Source organism: Callorhinus ursinus, unplaced genomic scaffold (assembly GCF_003265705.2).
Source record: "Callorhinus ursinus isolate GAN/ISIS: 27379988/994484 unplaced genomic scaffold, GSC_fseal_2.0 scaffold14, whole genome shotgun sequence".
In the NCBI taxonomy this organism is placed as follows: Eukaryota; Metazoa; Chordata; class Mammalia; order Carnivora; family Otariidae; genus Callorhinus; species Callorhinus ursinus.
This window is the reverse complement of record NW_027397076.1, coordinates 41,775,952-41,798,028: the sequence shown is the minus strand read 5'-3', so window position 1 is coordinate 41,798,028 and position 22,077 is coordinate 41,775,952. Positions and strand designations below refer to the sequence as shown.

The window sequence follows — 22,077 nt, the reverse complement described above, 5'->3', positions numbered from 1 at the left end:
ACTGTTCACCCCATTAGATTTTCTGTGGGATTTGGTTCTATTTCTTCCTTACACATTGAATTTCTTTCCATATAGATATGACACCCCCTGCTTTCATTTCCTATTTATTTTCAGTTCTAGGTTCTTAACGCACTGCTCCCCCTCTTCCCTCCCTCTTTTGCAGCATATATAAACACACTCTTATTTCTCCCATATTTAAAAAAATGCACTATTTGGATTCTGCCTCCCCTTGATAAACACTACCGTACTTTGCCTTTTCATTTCCCACTCAAAGAGAAGTCTATGTATGCTATTTCCACTTTCAAATCTTATTCATTCTCCAACCCAATGAAAGCTCAGTTCTACAATAAGCACTTCATTGAAACTGCTCTTTCCAAGACCAACAATAATCTCTAATTACAAATCCAATAAAACCTGTTCAGTTCCTATCTGACATGACGTTTCTGAATGTTTCATTGGTACTGTAAACTCTGTAGGCTTGAAAAAATGAACTCATTGTCTCTACCTGCCACTTGGCTTGCTTTTCCTCAAGTTTTTCTGCCATTTTTAACTGAGCCTCAGTTGTCCCATTTTGGTAAGCCCGGGACCTTCTGGAGTTCTCTTTCAGGTCTCCCTTTTACTCATCCAATCATTTCACCCAACTCCTCACTTCCACCTTGAGCAAAACCCCTCATCAGAATCACCTGGGGAGCTTTTAAAAAATAATAATAATTGGTCTAGGATTAAAGCCTAGGGACAAGTAAGAGCATTTCAGAGAATAGGGTCAAGCATGGGTAATTGTTAGGATCTTCAAGTAATTTAAATTGCAACTGCTTCACATTCTTCACAGTGTAATAGTCCAAGCTCAGGCCTCATTCCCTCTCCCCCAGATTATTTTAGTCCTTTGTCACTTCAAGTCCATAATCTCTCTTCTTTAAGATTCTCAATCACATTTTTGCTAAAATCTGTAAAACAACTATGGACATGCACTGTCCTGCTTACCTAACTGCTAGAATAAAGTTCAAAAATAAAGTTCAGTCACTTTCAATAACAGGATTTGCAGACAAATGTTTAGGGCATAATGCATCCTATTTAGTAATTTGCAATATATTGAAAACAGATATGAAAAAATTCAAAACAAATACGAAACACTTAAGTCTTTTGTGTACCCATTTTCCCATAGGTTAGCATAATACCATGCATAAGTAGAGCATTGAAAAATTACCTTGTGAACTGATTTTAAAAGTATTTTAAAGGTTAAAGGTTAAACTTCAGCTAACCCCCAAATGTAATCTAGCCAGATATACCTAGTAGGAATTTAGTAACTGTTAAATGCCAGATAATTATAATGTCTACACTACTTTTCAATCTCAGTGCAAATAAAAACAATGAAGAAGAAATCTCTTTTCCAAAGCATTCTATATATATATATTAAAAAAAAGACAAACCCTTACCTTGATAAATATAGTGATGTGCTACACTCTGTGGGTATGTTCTCTGTGTGGGTAAGGGGCACAGGAGGCTGCCCAGTGTGTATGTCTCCTCTGACTTTTCTGTTTCTCCTAGCAGAGTGTCTGCCATCATTCTATTCCTCCCCACTTAAGTCAAAAGGAGAAAAGGCATGATGATGAAAAATACTATTTGATATCTTTGCATATATGGCTCTTTCAGATGGATATATCACCTATGAATTGAGAAAATAAAACTTTATCAAGTCCCACTTAATCATTGTGCTATTAGCTATTGGGTATCATCAAAGGTCACAGCCCAATTGTACAGCACAGGACTTGCTGAGGGAAATAAAGAACAGGATCAAACCCCTTTTTATTCCAACCTCAGATACAGATTCTCAGTTCCCCTCCTACCCATTAAAGCCAAAACCAAGTTTGAAATCACATGTGGTACTGTCTGGCATTAAAACTGGAAGCCTCCATTATGTTAAGGCAACAAGAGTGTTCAAAAAATAAAGAAAAATAAAGTTAAAGGATGTTATTCTAAAAATAGAGAACTTGAGAAAAGTTATTACAGATCACTCATTGACCATATTCTTATACTCTAATCCACACCACAGTAAAGTTTTACCACGTTAGTTGAAAAGGATAAGATCTCTCTCTCTCTCTCTTTCACACACACACACACACACACACACACACACACACACACACACACTGCATGTGAAACTGGTAAAATCCAAGTAAAGTCTGTATTTGGGTTAATAGTATTGTGCCAATGTCAGTTTCTTGGTTTTATAAGATTTTGTCATTGGAGGACAGTGGGAGAAGGGGCACACAGAAGTTCTCCACTCTTTTTTGTAACTTCTTGTGAATTTTAAACTAAACTATTTTTAAAAAATTTGAAAGCTGAGTTATAACCGTATCTGATATTTTCATTAACATTTCCATATATAATGAATTTCAAAGGATAAGCAGCGTATTTAGCAATTTGTATAATAAAAAGAATTTTGCATATTGCTAGCAAACATCAGTTGTGCTCATAGTCAAGATGTGGGCAAACAGCACAAGTGTAAATGTATCTCTTTCAATTGTTTCCTAGGAAAGAAGCAAATCAAGTATTGGAACCTTGTGTAAATGGCAAGAGTTGCCATGGATTTTTATTAAAAGTTAGATTAGATTGAAAAATTTTGTCAGCTTCCCCATGAATTCAGAGGTTTTTCTGGATAGTAACTGAAGTACTTTTAAAATAAAACACTAGAAAACAAACAGATTCTCCAAATGTAACTCATGAAAGAGAGTCCATTTTATATCCCAATTTTATTTACTTTTTCTGAATAGTCACAACATTAATCTACTAGGGATAATCTAGTTAGTATATTTGAAATTCCATTTATTTTTTTCTATTGATATGCTTGTGTTACACTTGTATATAATACAGAATTTCCAGTGTTGTTTTAAAGGACTCAGTTAAAAAAAAATGAGAAGCATGATCTACAATTTCAGACAAACCTAGGAAAAACTCATAATTTCCAAAATAATACAGTTTTCTACTTTGTTCCAAAGAAATTAAATGCTGTTATAATTGATGCAAAAATTCCAGCACAACTGTTATTTTCTTTCTGAATTCATACATAATCTCGAACCATTGCAAAATCCACTCAGAGCCATCTAATTAGTTTTATGTATAATTAACAGGGAGGGAGGAAGTCATTTCATCCCATGGACTTATGGGGCAGTACACTTTGGTTCAGTGTCCAAAGCATACTTTACAAATTTAATTTTTAACAAGTTTTACACTTTTAATTTTTCTGCCCAGAAGACATTCTGGGTAATGTACCGGTCTTTGAAATTTGTTACCAACTAACAGGCCAAAACTCTCCAAGGTATGTCAGCCTCCATCCTGGAAACCAACATAGACTTAATTGACCATGTCAGTGAGTTTTAAAAATGTGAAAGATGGTCATATCTTTTCTAACATGATGGAACTTCTAATAGGACAATTTCTGAAGTACCTTCCTATTAGGCTAAGATGAGTAAACAAAGGAGTCTCTCCAGTTACATCCCTTCAACTAGACATTTACACAATATTACAGATTGCCTATGCATTTTCAATTCTTCTCTACCCTCACATAACAGATGAAATAAAATGTATAAAATTATACATTCTGTAATAACTTAGAAAAAAAGTACATACATGTTTAAGGCCTTTAAATATTTGTAAGACTTTCCTGTAGAACTGAAGAACAAAAATATTAAAATGACTACAAAACTGTGGACAGAACCTGACCTAAGAAATTGTTTGAATGGGACAACTATAAGCAAATATTTATAAATTCGAGACCAAGGAAAATGAACAATTCTGTTAATGGACTGAACAAATACATAAGCATTCAAACAGTCATTGGGAGCGAGCAAGGGACAGTCTATTAAAATGAAAGAAAGGACAGTTAAAAAAATTACTAGAAGAAATCTTAGTGAATAACTCTCAAGCTAAGAAATCAGATATCCACATGCGTCCCTGTCGATTTTTTGAAACTGAAGGCTTCCTACATACTTGACTGCTCACTGCTGATTTCTGTGAAGGGAAAAAGTAAATGTAAACATGAAAGAAAAAGCCCACTTGAAAAAAAACAAAAACAAACACCGAGAGGGAGAGTACCCTTAGAAGTACAAAATAGCATACAATGAAAATGGAAATTCAGTTCTAACTATTACCTATTTAACTGATAGAGAGCTGCAATAGTATGTTAGCCTTGGGGAAACATGTCAGCTTGTCTATACATTCTTATATGATTGATGTAGTCAGATAACTATTACTTGCCAACAATAATTATTATCAATGGATATATATTTCCATTCCTTTAACAAAAGCAACTTTAAGATGTTAAAACATGTAGGCTTTCAGAGCTCCGAGAATAGGATACAAATAAAATTGTCTCAGTCTACACCATGCCAGAGAAGTTCGCAAAGGAAATGTCAATAAAGGCGGGTGCAGTCCCACCAGCCAAGGAACACAGGACCGGACCCAGGAACATACCCATGGCAGAAGGCCGGTGCACTTGGCAGACTTTCAAAAACAAGAAAAGCAGTCCCATTTGAGGCCAAGAACCCAAAAGGTGAATGTCTCTGACATCACCTGGAAACACCAACTCTTCAGATGGCAACTTCAAATTCTCTTAGCAAGTGCAATTTTACAAGTTGAACACAGTTCAAATCTGACAAAATCTTCATGACACAGAAGTTCATGTCTGACTTTTTAAAAGTCTTGGTTTCAAGAAGAGGCTGATGACGAGCCATGAAATCCCTTGGAAATAAGACTCTGCAGTGCCTCTTGTGAGCAATATAAAAATCTCCCTTCAAGATCACCTCAGGAATTAAGTTTCTGTGCATATGTTCAATGTAATCAGGCTTGAGGATCACTTGATTTATCCTTGGTTAATGGGTCACCTACAAAGGAAGAAGAAAACAATCATTTTATAACAAGGCTATGATCTTCAAACTCCAAACACAATTTAGTATTAGAAATTAATAACTCAAAATGGTGGTATTTGCTATATCAAATAAATTGTTGAATTTTAAAGGACTACCATATTCACATTTTGCCACCTATAAAAGTACACCAGTTGTTTTTTTTTTTCTCTTTATACTTTCACAGGATTTTTAGAGCCACCTGAACAACTATCCAAATGGCTGCAGCTCTGAGCAGGAAGATCTTAACTGGTGACACTACCCATCTCAAATCCAAAGAATGATTCTGGAATCTTTGTTCTTGGTACAGACTTGGAAGATAGAAGCTGGAGATCATAAACACTTTATGCCAGGCCTCAGTAAAGAAAGACCTTTGTTCACAGGAACACAATCAGACCACATCTTCAAGAAAGTCCTTGGGCATTGGCTCCATAAAATCCATTCTTCAAATAGTTTAAAACTTGAGTGCTTATTTGACTCAATTAGGTTTCAGAAAAATTAACTATTCATGAGGAGAAAAGAAATACCTGGGGAGAAAAACAATGATTGTACGGTATTTTACCAAGTTTTAAAAGCGTCCAAAAATTCTCAAAAAATTGATCAGTATTAATGCTACTATTAATATTATTAAGGGAGATTCCCACTGGCTTTTCACACCTACTTAAGTCCAAAGAATGTGTACAGGAAAAAATAATAAACATCTAGAATACTTGATACATATATATATATATCTATCTATCTATCTATCTACATGCGTACACGTAGATGATAGATGGATACAGAGAAAGACAGATTTCTGCTGTGTCGATGAATTCCTAATTACACTCTAATATCAAGGTACTTAGAGTTGCATAACTATTCTTTTCAAGCAATGGTTATAACCAAAAAGTGAATTCTTGAAATTTACTGTGGATACTTTGGTTTTTATTCCATTATATAATTACTCATCCCTTCATAAAATATTTATGGAAAGGCTGTTTTTTGTTTGTTTTGTTGTTTTTTGATCAACTCTGAAAAAGAGAAACATTAAGCAAAATAACCTAGCTCTGGCTCTGCCACCTCTGGGCTCAAGTTATACTACAAAAGGAAGCTATACATTCAAAAACAAGTATTTTCTGTGTGGAGGCAGCCATCTTATTTATGTCTCTTCTGTCAGCTACCCTGCCCAAGAAGGAGCCTCTGCTTGTGTATTTAAAGCTTCTTACTCCCATGCACAGGGGAACTATGGGAGGAACTGAACTGGGGCTGGAAGGACACAAATACAGAAAGGGCCTGCTCACCTCCAGAGATGCTGGGAGCAGGGCTCTCTTAGGTAGGGCAGCAATCTCACTTTCAGTTTGTCTTCCGCTCAGGGGTCATTTTGTAGAAGTTCTGTGAATGGCTTCCAGTTTGAGTGTGAGTGTACCTTCCCGTGGAAAGTAAACATGAATGTTTCTACAGACATTCTGTCACAGGTGGTCAATGGAGGTAGCTGATCATTGTGAAAAATACAGACTCTTTATGATAAACTTTCTTATACTGATTTAACACAATCTTTGATGGCCATTGCCTGAGCAAGATCCACTTGCCTTTTCTGAAGATTCTCCTCTTACTAGCATGATAAGGGACTATATTTCCAAAACTACTGCGAGGAAAAAAGAGGAATTGAGAGAGACCGAGAGAGAACAAATGGGTAAGCCTCAGCAGGGATTCAGCACAGGCAACTGGAAGGACATGATGCCGTGACCCCACAAGAGTGAGTGGCCCGTCCTGTGTCATTTCAAGCCCTGGTTCTTAGTAATCCGTTCGTGGGTACAGTAGATGCATTCTTCTATCTTCATTCCAAGCTAAGTATGTCATCCTGCTAGTTTATATAAAGCTGGGGAGTGATTCTCCAACTATATGTTAAAGCTTTGTTTTTACCTAATTTTAAAAATAGACACTCAAATTTACAGTACAATACCAAAGGTTTATGGACGTAGAACAAATTTTTCGTCCATCTCAGTAAACAGAACATGTATACACATAAACACATAATACAATGCACATCCTAAGAACATCATAAATCTACACTTTTATTCTATCAGCTAAAATAATTGCTAGAAAATAAAAATGTAAACATGACTAAGAGAATTGTCTAAGCATAGATCAAAACATGATTAAAATGACTTTTTCCCTCCAGTTTTACACAATATTCCTAGTTTATTAATCCTAAAAATATGCTAGCACATTTTATGAGATGAAGATAGGGCCTAAGTGGACTATTTGTTTTAGATTTCAGTTTTGTAAATTACTCTGATCAAGTAATTGCTTGGTGTGTGGAGTTCAAGGTTACAGTCAGGGTGGTAATACTTGCAGGCACAGCGGATGCATCATGCCACCTCTCAGACCCTCAGTTTTCCCGTACGTAGAAAGGGGATAATCCTGTTAACCTCACAGGGTTGCTGCAAGGATCAAATATAATAATGCTTATGAAAACATCTATTCTGAAGTAGTATAATAAAAGTTCAGAGTTTTGTGTAATGCACAAATCTTCAACAAGAGAACCACTAAAAGTACAATGAGAGGTTCACACTACCAGACACTTAAGTCCAATTAGAGGAACTCTTAAGGAATCCAAACAATGGCTAAGTAATTCCTTGCCCTTCTCAAGGTAGTACAAATTTGAACATCTGTGAGCATGCCTCAGCACCTTTCTTGACAACCTCCAGATTTGTACCAAATGAAATGGCAAAACCAAAGATTTAAAAATGTAAGGATGATTTTGAATGTAGGTACATTATCACCAATTTTAATCACCTAATACACAAGACACGGTAATATTTAAAATGAAATTGTCTAAAGTATAACACAAAAAAACAACCCTTTGATAATTTACGTGCTTGTTAAACAAGTCCAAGTTACTCAAGTCAGAATTCTGGCATGCTAGTTGGAAAACAAGTGCCCTTTGACCCTTCCCTGATATGCAAGGGTTGTTTAAGCAATATTAGTACAATCTAACATTTAAAAATATTGCTCTTAAATTAATTTTTAAATACACCACATTAAGCATTGCCTTATTTTTAGAACTTAAATATAGCTCTCTCTCTCTCTCTCACTCCAGACATATCTTTTGGAAGAGGCCAAATAGTAAAAAGTGGTAGCTTGTAAAGAGGATTTTCAGTAACTAAAAGTGGGACGTTGCAATAAAACCATCTTTACAGGGTAGGAAATATCATTTGCTACCATGAACATACTGTATGTTGGTTCTGAGGGCAGTAGATATAAAATACTGCATGAGGGAGAGAAATGGTCCTACCATCATTACAGTTGTGCCTTGAGCTTCGTACGTTTTAATCACCACCTCAAGTGAATTTACCTCCCCAAAGGCAATGTTTCACACAGCTGTTCCTTTTTATGTAAATCTTATGTGTGTGCTGCACACGAGCCAATTCAGCAAGTAAAAATACTTGACAGCTGAATACAAGCAAAAGGTAATAGTAGTAGTAGTAGTAGTAGTAGTAGTAGTAGTAGTAGTAGTAGCAGTAGTAGTAGCAGTAGTAATGGCAGCTTTTCTAGTCACAAGCACAAAGCTATCTCGGTAATGACCCACCAGGATGGAGCTAACCTGCTAACATTAAACAAAAAGCACTAATTCTTTAAGAATTATCCCCTTTTTAAAAAGCCCATCCCATTTATTTCTCTCAGTCTAACAAATCTATTATAGGATCCTGATTATCTCAAAAATTTGTGCTAAAATCACATCCTTTAAGTCTGTTCACCAATTTAATCAGAGAAAACCAGGTAATGGCATACCTAACGTTAGTTAAATATGAAATTGTCAGCTATTTTATAGTTTTTATTTTATATTTTGAACATTATGCAGTATCCTCTGCCTATCTTCTAGTGAAGATAAATTAGAAAGGCTAAAAAGGAAATTCAAGAATCTATCCTGTTCCCCAAGTGTAAAAGATGATTTTATAAAGTTCTTAAAATAATTCTATTCATGGAGTCTGTAATTCCTTATCCCCACTCAAGGCCTGCCGCCTGAGTTATCAGTGAGAGGCAACACACTATGATCAGAGGGATGACAGTGCAGCCTGGGTTCAGATCTCTTCCTTAGCGTTTTGTCACACTGTGGGGCTGAATAAGTTATTTGAACTCCCTGAGCCTAGTCTTCCCCAAGGATAATATGAGAATGGTATTACCAGACCCCACGCATTCGCTATTGTGGTTAAATCAGATAATCCTTCCAAAGTGTCCAGGTAAATGCTTTTTTTTTTTAAGACTTTATTTATTTGACAGAGTGAGAGAACACAAGCAGTGGCAGTAGCAGAGGGAGAGGGAGAAGCAGGCTCCCCGCTGAGCAGGGAACCCGACGCGGGGCTTGATCCCAGAACCCTAAGATCATGACCTGAGCAGAAGGCAGATGCTTAACCATCTGAGCCACCCAGGTGCCCTGGTAAAACATAACTGGTGGTAGTAGTAGTAATTCCCAAACATGACACAAAAGGTGATACATAGGATAATTATTGGAGGGGGCATTACTGCTGCTTTCTCTGTAAGTATTGATTTAATTTTCAGTGTCTTATAGAAACTGACCTTGCAGTTACTCATTTCGTATTCTTAATAGTCATAAAGTCATATCAAGAGGGAAGCACCACTGTTGGGCCTACTTTGGGAGTGAGACACTTTTCAGATGAAGTGATATGGAGTAGTGGTTAAAAAGAGTGTACCTGAAGCCAGGCTTCCTAGGTTCAGTGCTCAGTTCTGCTGCTAACTCAGTGTGTGACCTTGAGTAAAACAGGGATAATATTAGTACCTACATCATAGGGTTGTATGAGCTGAGGAGCAAACAAATTAATAGGTCAAGCGCTTAGAACAGTGCCAGGAATGAAATAAACACTGTGTAAATGGTAATTATTATTATATATTATATATAAACACACATACACTTCTAGCCCTCTGAATGCACTGAATTCCTAGTTTTTGCCCTTATTTCTGATCATTCATTACTAGTGTTTATAGACACATAATCCATTCTTTTTCATTCTTTCTTTGTCTTTTTAATGGGCCAGCTGCCATCAGACTTTGCATACAGAATATTTAGGAAATTAGCACTATATTTTAGCCATCTAGCCTTAAAAAATAAATGTGGTATAATTATGCCAAAACAAAATGCCGATTTGTAAATTTTCTTATGACTGATGATTCCTCTGATATTATTCTACTCTGAGTTCTAACCCATACTCCAGATTTTTTTTTAAATCCCAGTTGTTCAGTTTGCCAGTCTACATAAAGTTGTGAAATCACTGCCAAATTTCCACAGCATCAATGTGAATCTTATCATTTTAGCTTAATTCAAAAAAATAATCTTTTCTCCAGTGTGGTCATTAAAATCTTGTTATGAGAAACTATTGAACAGTATTTACGTTCCTGCGAATATAAAATCGGTCATATACACACAATAATAGAACAGACAATGCATTATGAACATTACAAGTCAATTTCAAAAACATGTTGAATTTACAGTAAATACCCAAGTTATTAGAGAAACATTTATTTTTGACTGATGAACAATATTTAAACAGTTGGAAGGCAAGGAATAAATATGCAGCAGTATTTCCAAAAGGAGGTGGTAGGTTTAAATGCAGTGCATGTTCAGTCTTTATAATACAGCTGCTTCATGACATCACAACAGGCACCAAGTCAAACTAACATTCTGATAAGTAAATTTAACTTATTTGATAAAAGTAAAAGGAAAACTAGAAAACCTTTATAATCCTAAAAACTGATTTGAATGAACTTTCCCTTGCTTGGAATATAATTGCTGCTTCGATGCAGATGTATTTTTTTAATGTAGCTCTTACAAGTACATGAATTAAGCTCTTGCCTTAGTTTTTGTGTCCTGAATGTGCAATTAAAACATCGTTACTCTGCAGTAGCACGTTTTCTCATTTAAACTAGAGAAAAGCTGCCATTGAGCTGGTCGTAATTGTACGTGAATGCACTTGTCCTATCTTAAAGCACCTTATATAATGAGGTATTACAAAATGAAAGAACCTGTCGGTCTAGAATAATCCTTCAAGAGTAAGCTGACCGACAGCATTTAGGTATAGATGAAACACTGTAAGGCAGTGACATGTGAATCATCTTCATAAATCTACCCACATATATAAAAAAATTAAGGCTGTATTTTACTTTCTTGGCAATGGAGGTGATTCCTATAGCCATGAAAACTGTTGGATTTTCATGCCACAGTTTAATTTTCCTTCTTAAGAATGTCCGGTGCTGGCTTGGCCTGAACATTTATTTTTAACATTTGAGGCACCAAAAGCCAGCTGTATAATACTTCTGCTAGGGTCAGCATTTCTACTAAATGACCTTATCTGTCTTATAAATTCTCTAAAAATTTAACAGCCTTGGGTGATTGGAAGGATAATCCTTTCAAACAACAGAGAGCATTGCCCTAGCTAACTGGTATAACACAGTGTGTGGAAGCAGAAAATGTCATATAATCTAACTACACTGCTGGAGAGAACCAAAACACCAAGCGTAATGGAAGAGGGGTGGCCTTACTCTGATGAGTTTTATACTACTGTTACTATCTGCTAGTCTGAGCACACTGGACAAGTCACTTAAAAATCTCTGAATTTCCAGGGTTTCTACCTACTGAGTGAGTCTGTTGGACCCAGTGAGCTTCTCATTCCCTTCTATCCCCAAACTACTCTGACATTTTTAAGAAGCACTAATTCCAAATGGGATAAAACTTTATCCGGATCACCTAAATTCAGTGGTGGTATAACCACTGGGTAGACTTCATTTTTCTAAGAAGCCTACTCATTATATTAGAATGCAAAACTAGTAAGCTTTTACCACAAACACAACATCTGTCAATGGCTTTCAGCTTCCTATGCTGTGCAAATGAAGATCTTGACTGAAAATGAATCTTTTGAACAGATGGACCTGCACTATTTCTCGGAACTTTGAAAGCTGTACAGGGCGCCTGCCATGAACTTTTCTATGTGACTCATGAAAACAGATGACTGTCTGCTTTGCCATTTATGCACATTCATCTACTCACAAGCAGATCAACTGATTCTGTCTGGATGACATTCACTGCTAGCGCACGAGCATGCGTGCGCGCGCACACACACACACACACACACACACACACACACACACACACACACACACCATTCCCTGATTTTTCTTTGGGTAGCTAATAAATTCCTTTAGGACATTAAGGAAATGTAAGACTTTTCTTCTCCTGGCCCCTGTTCATACCTTGTGTTTATTTCAGGTGGAAAATGACCCCCAAAATTAAGATCATTCTGAAAGAAACAGATAATGGAATCTAGTTATGTTTCACTTCAAAACATTGAAAAGTTCTTAAAAGGGGAAAACAATTATATTTGAATACTCGGAGGTAATCTGAGTAGACTTAAAAAAATATTATTTCATACACCAGCATAGTTCACACATTTTTAGAGACAGTTGAGATTTTGAACTCAATTGGAAGGTACTTTACCTGCCAAATTTGATATTAGGTTCATTTTTTCAGACTCACCTCTAATTTATAAAGGCGTAATTTGAATTGATAGTTTTTATCCACTTTCTGACTTAAAGCCTTACTTGAGAAGTTTAAATCTATCTGTTCAAGTATCGCACTTCTCAAGAACTTCAGCCTCACGGCATATGAGAGCTAGCAGAAACAAGCAGTATGAATTGTATTCAAAAGGTGAAGTTAAGTGGAGTTGGGGAGAAGGGCTGAAACATGGAAGAAATTCTTCTTAGTAGCCTAGAGATTACTAAGAGCAACATTTTCTCTGAACTTCCTGGATAGTTTGAGTTACAAATACAAATGGCTCTTAGTTAACAACCTTTCCTCGAGATACCTGTCTGAATAAAGAATATGTTGCTGTCACTTGGAGAAGAACTTGGTGGAACCTGTACCAAGCTAGTATCATGCCTGAAGTAACACATACACTCTCCTCCCCTCCCTATCTTTTTCCATAATACCACATTTAGAGATGATCCTTCCATATGTGGTAGATCTTTCGAAAAAAAAATTTACCTTCTGTAAGTTGCAAAACTAGAATGTATTTTCTGAAAAACAGTGTAATACAGTCTGTGATGTTTAATATACTGGGTGCTTTGCTCTCTCCCTTCTATTTCTCAGGTAGATAGTTCCCTGGGGTGTTCTTGGTTTTTGGTTTTAGAATACTAGCCACAATTCTGTAGCTTCAAATTCCTAAAGTTGGTCAAAATGTGACTCTTTAGCTATTTCTCATTGTTTAGATGCTAGTTTGACATAGCTGAATCAATTATAGGGCAATGTAAATATATGAAGATTGGACCATTAGATAAGAACACAATCTTCACTTGGTTTATGGAGATTCAGTGAAAGCCTGATGGCTCAGTACTTTTCATGCTGATTTCCACATTAATAGGCAGGTTGAACACTGACAGAGGTCCACTAATACACCCAAAGTTTTGTATTATTCATTTCCCGTTCTTGGAAAAACAATATCAACTGCAGCGCCACTGTAGGTGACAATATTAGGTTCACCTCTTTGTAGCAGTTTTAATTTGTGGTTCTCATTAGTTCAAAGAGTGATGCCCCCTTAGTTCTATAAAAGATAGTTCAATGCCTTTCTTTACTGGCCACTGAGACAGTTCTTTGCCTTCTGATCCCTAAAGCTGTACCGAGTTCATCTTTCCCTCTGAAATCAGGAGCACCTGGAATGTTAATGGTAACTATAAGAAAGAGTAGGTTACAGTTAGTCCTGTAACACAATGTACACACCTGCTGCTCTGGGAGAAATAAACCAAGACGAGAGCCCATTTCAGGAGATGTTTTGAATCTTTACTCCTCAACGAAACTTCTGTCCCTTCCTTAGAATCCGACCAACACTAGGATTCGCCACACTAGTGCTCCAATGTGGAGCCACAATTTTTTTGAGTGTGGAAAAATCAAAAATTGTCATCAGGCACAGCAGAAACCTTCTCTTTCTACTTCTCCATTCGAACTTGAAGAGTTTTACACGTTTGCCTAAGGAATAAACACATGTCAGGTACTCCACTGTTCAACAGATGATTACAAGAAGCAAACCTGAGAGAAAGGGAACATTTCAACAAAAAGGGATAGAGAGACAATAACTTCCTTTACATCCATAAAAGTCACAATGGAGATAGGATTGCATCTCTCCCTAGAGGATTATAAACTCTTAGAACATTTTTTTTAATTTCAGAAAAACACATACTCATAAATGGGACCTAAAATAAAAAGCTATTGCAAGAAACTGATACAAAAGTCATAAGAATTTCTTGTTAATATTTTGGGGAGCATTCTGCGCAAACTTAATAAAAAAGTTCATTAAAATCAAGGGAGAAAGTATATAGAAATCCATACACAACCATTTTGACATAAAAGGGTAAAAGAATTATACAAATAGTATTATGTAGTAATATTCCATTACAATTCAAATATTTACTATTTGCTACCTTAACCATTCATAGGCTTTCCTGGACATCCATGTCTTTAGTAATTTGTGATTTTGCTACAGCATGAACCTGAATCATACACTTACACACACATTTAATGCTGGTAAATGGGGCCAAGTCATTTAACCAATGTATAGTATAGGTCTAGCCACCCACAAGCCAGCTTTGTTAGTCTCTGCTCATCAACTATGTAATCCTCATTAACAGTCTGAATGAAATCCATGACATTTTTCAGTTGTAATTTATGACATTTTCTAGATAGAGACTTTCAAAGCTTTTCTTTATCATCTCTTTTCCAAAGTACTCCAGAGATATAAAACATGCACTATTTGAATTTCAAATATTTGAATAATTTACTATTTGAGAGCATAACATGAATAACAATAATAAATAATAAAATCATATGAAGGAGTGGCTAGTAGTTTCAAATTAGACAATAGAAGGTTTTGGTAACTTGAATCAAAGTAAAATATTTCCTACATAAATTTGAGAGCTGAGGATAGTTAAAACCAATAGCATAAAAAAATCATGTTATATTATAAAAAAAGTATTTCCCAAGTTTGAAAAAACAGATTGAGTCTTTGAGTAATAAGAACCAACCCCCTGTCCCCGTCATGCCTAGATCTCTCCCTACCTGACTGGAAAATGTAAGACTAAAATATGGCCTGAGAAGGAATGAAGCTTTTGAGTTCCAGTCACTATGATCACTTGATTTTATCCACACAGGTCAGAGCCAGTGCAGTCATACGTAGTAGGTCGGTGTCATGACTTGCCAGAGACACACGTGACAAAGGATGAAGCTGGAGAAAATTTAGAGGAGCTTCATATCAACATACCCACCTTCCTCTCTCCATCTTTCCAACCCCTTCAGAGAGACACAGGCTCAACTCTAGTCATAACTAACTAATACTCACAGGACTTGATATGCCCATTCAGAGCTCCTTCTCTGTATATATATTTTAGTTTTGCATGAAATACTTGTCTTTCAAGTCTCAGAAGAAATGTTACCACTTCATAATTCATAAACCTTTGTGATTCATCCAGTCAGCACTCTGTCCATACATCTAAGACATATCTCATCGTATTTGATTATTTATTAATCTCCTTGTTTCTCGCACTAAACTATGATGTATTAGAAAAAAGATATTAGCATACATTTTGCTTCGTCCTTGCTAAGCAGCATTCCAGGCACATATATGATGCCTAGTATTTATTAAATTGCAAAACTGAAATGATGGCTGGGTGGGTGGGTGGATAAATGGACAAATGAAGGAATGAATATAAGAGGAAAGTGATACGTAATTTCAAAAGAAGGAAACCTAGAGCTACTATTTGGATTCTCTGTGAATAGCTAAGGGAACGATTAAGTGACCCAAAAGGTCAGTTCCTCCATTCTATTTTTTCAGGATTATTCCCATGATTCTCTGGTTTCAGAATTTGAAATTATAGATATGTATGGGTCCTGACATCAGTTTCACATTCCCACCTTGGATATTTAAATTTATTCTCACTTGGAAAGGTCTGATTTTTAAAACAAAATTAATTCATGAAAATAATAATGCAAGAAGATAATAGCAATGTGTGATGCTTTAATTGGTATTAGACTAACCACTTGGGATGTGGAAAATGTCCAAATTGATACATCAAGGTTGATTCTGGCATACTCATTACAGTTAACATTTCAGTTAGAAATTATCCTAATTTTTTTTAATGCACTTCTCTCTCAAGTAATTTCCATACTGCTGCTTAACACTGTCAGGAAAATTTTCTCATGAAATATTCCATGGTGACAATTATCCTACACCTAAGTATTACATGCTCACTTGACATCAGGTGTGGTGGTATAAATGAAATACCATCAAATTTCTTATAATAGAACAAAGTAAATAAATACCACAATGATGGTTTCACCCCCAAAATAATACTGTGCATACAATCTCTCTTTCTTATACACTGATTATATGCTCTATATTTAGTTCAGGATCCCTGACCCCTGCCCCCATTTTTTTCCAAATATAGAGGCTAGTATTTTAAAAGGCAAAGAGAAGTTAATTTTTGCTTAGCAAAATGCAGCAGACTCCATTTTCTGGTCTAGACTAGAATGCCAAAGACAGCTGATCCTTCTCCTCAGGGAAGCCTGGAACCCTCCTCATGCTTTCTTTTGCCTCCACCTCTCAGATCATAATTGCTGGTATCAATAGACAACTTAGGGCACATTTGTTTTCTCTTGTAATCCTCAAAGTTATTCTTCAAGACTATCCCCATTTACTACTTACAGATCTTAGGCCTTGTTTTTAGTTACTATTATCTTCAACTTACAGTTGAAGAAACTGAAGTTCAGATAAATTAAGTGAAACTTCTGGAAGATGCATCTAAGGAGCAAGTGATAGCCTGGGGACTGAGATCCTCATTCTGGGGCTTCAAACCCAGTGAAATGGGTCCTGCACGTCTGGTTCTTCCATTCATTCACTTGACTAATATTGACTGAGCACATACTCAGTAGCAGACACTGTCCTAGGTGTGAAAAAAATCACTAACCCTATGAACTGACAATCTAGAAAGGCAGACAAACAACAGACACGGTAATTAAAATTTTCAAATATGTTAGCCATGCCAGGAGAAAAGTAGAGTCAAGAGGAAGAGAGAGGTTTTTGTGGTAGTTAGCAGAGACAGGGAAGATTTGCTGAGAAATGAGACCAGTAAAAGCCTACAGCAGTGAGGGTCAGTCGAGTTAATGGTTGGGGGAAGAGCTTTTTAGACAGAGGGAACAACATGTGTAAATGACCTGAGACAAGACAGGAGGATGGTGTGGTGTCAATGGAGTACACAAGGAGAGAGTAGTAGGAGATGAGGTTGCAGACCTTATTCAATCATCAGTTTCTTTGTTCAACAAATGTTGTTGCTTCTATGTTACCTACTGAGGATGGGGCAAAAGCAGATATGGTCCTTGTTCTCATGTGGGCACACAAAAAAGGAACTAGACACACACATGCTGCATACCTTCCTCCTTCCAAAAGTCTCATTCCTGGAAGTCAGAACTGGATAGAACCCGAGTGAACACAAGAGACCTCAACGATGACTTTTTAAGCCCTGTGGAAGCCACTGTTCTTTCTTTTCAGACAGTGAGATTTACAGAGTTTTACAGGAGAGGGTAGTGAGCCAGTCTGTGTGTGTACAGGAAGCAAAAGTTTTTTTCTGGCACATGTTTTCATCTGACTATTGGCAAAGAATTCCTCAATGCATGACTTAAATTCCCTTATAATCTAGCTAGACTGAGACATCCCCTAGTATAGAGAAACAATCTAGAAGAAGAAGGGCACTCTTCCTTCACTCTTCCCTTCCATTTAGCTTTTCCTTTGAAGGGATGTCTCCTCCCCAAACTCTTCAGCTGTTCTTGGGATAATGAAACTCAGGAGAAGTGTGAGGCCAGTCATGAGGAAAAAATACCGTATCTCTGCTTTGAGGGGGTTCTGAAGAGAAGACATGGAGAAGAATGCAAATGGATAACCGAAGCAGAAGGAAAAGCACATCTTAGGCACCACCCCATCCAATGCAAACTGGTTTGAAATGTGTAGCAGACGGGAAGCCAAAAATTATTTGGTCCATTTAAGCTTTTCCTACTCAAATATTTAACCTTATAGGTTGGAGACTAGACTGCCTGGGTTTAGTCCCCACTCCATTGCTTATTAGCTATGTAATTTTGGACAACCTCCTTGTCTCTCATTCTCCTGTGGAAAAATACCTCATGTATAAAATGAAGATAATAGTAAGCTTATCTCCTGGGGTGGTTGTGAGGATCAAGTAAAGTAATATGTGTTCAGTGCTTATAATACTGCTTGACCACAGTGAAAACTCATTTTTACTAATTCTAATAAAAATGAAAGTAACATGCAAGCACTAATGTAAGCAGAAAGTCACTTATCATGTGGTCTCTTCATGAGGAATTAAACCCTTCATCATTAGGAAATGCTTCTCCTTAGGAATAATTTTTGCCACATTCTTCTTTACTATTAATATTATATCAGCTTTCTTTAGGTTAGTGTTTGCATAAATGTATGTTTTCTATTTTCATATTTTCAGTTTTTCTTTATTATAATTTAGATGTGTCCCTGCTAAGCAGCATATATTTGTGTTTTGATCTTTTGATCCGAGTAACAATCCTTGCACTTATTTGCCTTTTAAGTGGATCATTTAAGCCATTTACATTCAGTATAGTCACTGATAAATGTGCGTTAAAATCTACCAAGTACTTTCTATTTGTTCTACTTGTTCTTGATCTCTTTTTCCTCTCCTCTTTTGCCACCTTTTGTACTCCCTCTAGCATTGACAATTACCTTCATGGGTTAAGTAACTCCTAAAACTGGACAAATCTCTCTCGATCTTCATCCAACCCAAATCCTGGACCAGAAACTCTTCTCTTTCTTGTTGGCTTCCAATGCCTCCATGTATACCATCTTATATTTTGTTAAGCTCTTCAGTCTCCTTTTGGAGAAGAGGAAGATGGAGTAGTTTGACAATACTACTAAACAACCATTACTAAAAGTGAAAGTCAAGTTTCAGGAGTTCAGTTTTACTGATGAACTTGGTATTAATTAGTCATCCACTGAATTAGGTAACATTTGAAATTTATCTTTGGTATTCTACCTGCATAGTACCTCTGCATAACAATCATATTTAGTTTGAGTCTTATTTCCAAACTGACTTGCATCTAACGCTCAAAACATAAGTTGTTACTTATACTTGGGATTACTGTATTTTTCAGTTTGAGTAATAGTTCTGATTTACACATATTGTCCTGACTTCCTGTTGGGTTTATCTTGGAAATATGTCCTATTATGGACAATAAATTATATCTTCATCCATATAATTATCCTTACTGTGGAAATTTCAATTTTAATAAACAACTCCTGAATGTTAAAATCTTTTTTTAATTTTATTTTATTATGTTATGAATGTTAAAATCTTAACTCTACGAATGATTCTCTAATACAGGAATTTCAGCCACTGTGATCAGCAAAAAAACGGAACATTTCTTGAAGCATAAAACATTTCTGAAACCCATTAAATCACATCAAGTTGCTAATAAATTTTTAAGGCTGGCATTGAGAAAGGGTTCCTAGATATAGCTCTGTATTAACTTCTTCAACTTTTCTATCATAAAAATGAGACACTGAGGTTGTAATGTTAAAGACTGACTATAATGTTATCAGTTACTATTGTAATCCAAGGTCATGAACTCAGAATCCAATTAAAGCCATGGCACATACCTTTGAGATAGAAGATTCATTGTAACAAAGAGGTCAAAATAGGCTTCTTACAAAATCTAGATCTATTTTAAAACACTAATACTCTCTTAAGTGTAGTGTTCATTTGCTGATATATTTTGTTATTTCTATTACATCATAATGAAAAGTTATAATGGCATTTTCCTACTTTTGCCTAAAATTGAAAAATGATCATTGTGAATTTCAATTTCCCCTAATTTTTTTCTTCTCTTTACCAGGAATAATTAAAAGTTGGCTAGGAGGTACATATATTGAATGTTCATCTACTGATGATGATAAAGAAAATGATGAATTTAAGATTTTCAGAGAATCAGGCAGGCAGTAATTGATAAGTAATGATTAAGAGCATGGGTTAAGAGTATCATCCAGCCATGGGCTTATTCTGACTTGGGTATTTATTAAGTGTTTGGCCCTGTTATTCCACTACAAAAAACCTGTTTCCTTTCCTATACGTGGAGATGGTCCCTATCTCATCACACTGCTATGCAGGTTAACTGCAATAATGCCTATAATGAGAATACAATAAATGCTAACTCTTAAACACTTACAAACAATACTCTGAAATATTTTCAAAAACAGTTTATATATTTAATATTCTCATTATTCCATTGTTATTATAAAATATGAACTCTAATTATATAATAAGGCATTAAGTATGGATGCATTTCTGGCTCTCTGATACTATAGTTGTCCTTTCCAAAGCTAAACGTTTCCTGTGCCAAATCTGTTTTATTTTCAAAGGTTATACTAGAGTCAGGATAAGTTATAAAGAGGGTATATTGTGCACATAAGGTCTAACACAATTTTTTTCTTTCCTAAGAGCAAAAACTTATATATAACACATTTTGTTTGAAATGTACTGAGGTTAAAAAAATCACTTAGGTTTTATTTGTTATTCCATAAATAGGAATTATTAGCCTCTGCTAATTGCTGAATATCTATAAACACTTTCAGCATCAGTTTCTACTTGGTGTTTTTGTGATTTAGTAAGAACATTAATGTTGTATTAGTAATAGCAAAATGGGTAAGAGCAGCTCAGCATTCAATAAAATAGTCCTTTACTGCCATACCAACTACTCCAAGCTAACCTCATCTTAAATTGCCATAGGCAAACAAGTACAAAAAAAACTTAAAAAAAAAAAAAAACCCACAAACCTAGCACACAAACCCTAGCATAACATTTCTTTCTCTCAAGTGAATGGAACCTTTTAACCATAGAAGGAAACGTTTTTGTGAGACTGTCTTTGAATTATACCAATGGATGTAGAACTATCAGTTGCGTAAATGACAATAATTGCAGTGTTCAGGAAAAAAAAATCGTCTCCTTCACTTGGTAGCTCTGATAAGTCCTCAAGAGTCCTCACCATTTTATGGTGGCTGTAAAGGAGAAAGTGTTTCTGCTCCTGCAGCAAAAACCTGCCTTTACAATTTTTCACCAGGCCCATCTATGATAGGTAACTGGAATGGCCCAGATCCTGTTACCATTACAGACACTAGAATCCACATACTCCAGCTCTATGGTTCCTTTCTGGCATGATCTTTCTGTAGCTAATCCAAAAGGGAAATAGGTACACAGATCAACCTTTGAAGAATTTGTGCTTTTTAAAGTCCATGTTTAAATGTGAATGGAAGGGAGGGAAAAATAAAACAAGAAGTACTCAGAGAGGGAGACAAACCATAAGAGACTCTTAACTATAGGAAACAAACTGAGGGTTGGTGGAGGGGAGAGGGTGGGGGAATGGGGTAACTGGGTGATGGGCATTAAGGAGGTCATGTGATGTGATGAGCACTGGGTGTTATATACAACTGATGAATCACTGAACTCTACCTCTGAAACTAATAGTACACTATATGTTAATTAATTGAATTTAAATTAAAAGATAGTTAAAAAAATGTGAATGGAGGTGGTAAGGGAAGTCTTGAGATATCTCTCTGTTAGCGCTTATTTAATAAGACTGACTACTTGGAATAATAATGTTCATGTTTCAGTTTTGAAAAAGCTGGCCCATTTTATGAGCCTATAAAAAACTTTCTTGATTAATATAGTTTACTTAACAAGTACATATAGCCCTTATCCTTGAACAGGAACTGTTTTAAGTGCTGTACAAATATTAACTCATTTAATCTATATAGGGAACCTATGTGGTGGATATACTATTATCATGATCTCACAGATGTGCAAACTGAGGAGCATAGATGTAAAGTAACTTGCCCAAGGCCACCAGCTACTAAGTGACAGAGTCGGGATGTGAACCCAAGTAATCTGTCTCCAGAGACTGGTTTCTTAATCATTACACCATCCTTGAAGACATTCCCAAGAGATCACAGCAGCCATTTCTCATTGAGGCAAATAGGACCCATTGTAAAAATAGACAAACAGCTCCTGGCACTGCATCCATTGTGAGTGATGAAGGCAAAGCTAATAC

The 22,077-nt window shown here is 36.0% G+C and overlaps 1 protein-coding gene across 15 annotated transcripts in view; it reads right to left on the bottom strand.

The window, feature by feature from the left end:
• Window positions 1-2,714: 2,714 nt before the first annotated feature.
• Window positions 2,715-22,077, bottom strand: part of TAFA2 (TAFA chemokine like family member 2) — a 480,355-nt gene continuing 460,992 nt past the window's right edge. For 8 of the 15 annotated variants that reach the window (XM_073900730.1, XM_073900738.1, XM_073900731.1 and 5 more), the window contains one exon: window positions 5,173-5,428. In XM_073900730.1, the coding sequence (XP_073756831.1) occupies window positions 5,408-5,428 (21 nt within the window). In that variant the 3' untranslated portion in view covers window positions 5,173-5,407. Of the gene's footprint in view, window positions 4,881-5,172; window positions 5,429-13,668; window positions 13,915-22,077 lie in introns of those variants that run through there. The other 7 variants (XM_073900740.1, XM_073900743.1, XM_073900741.1 and 4 more) reach the window with 5 other exon arrangements.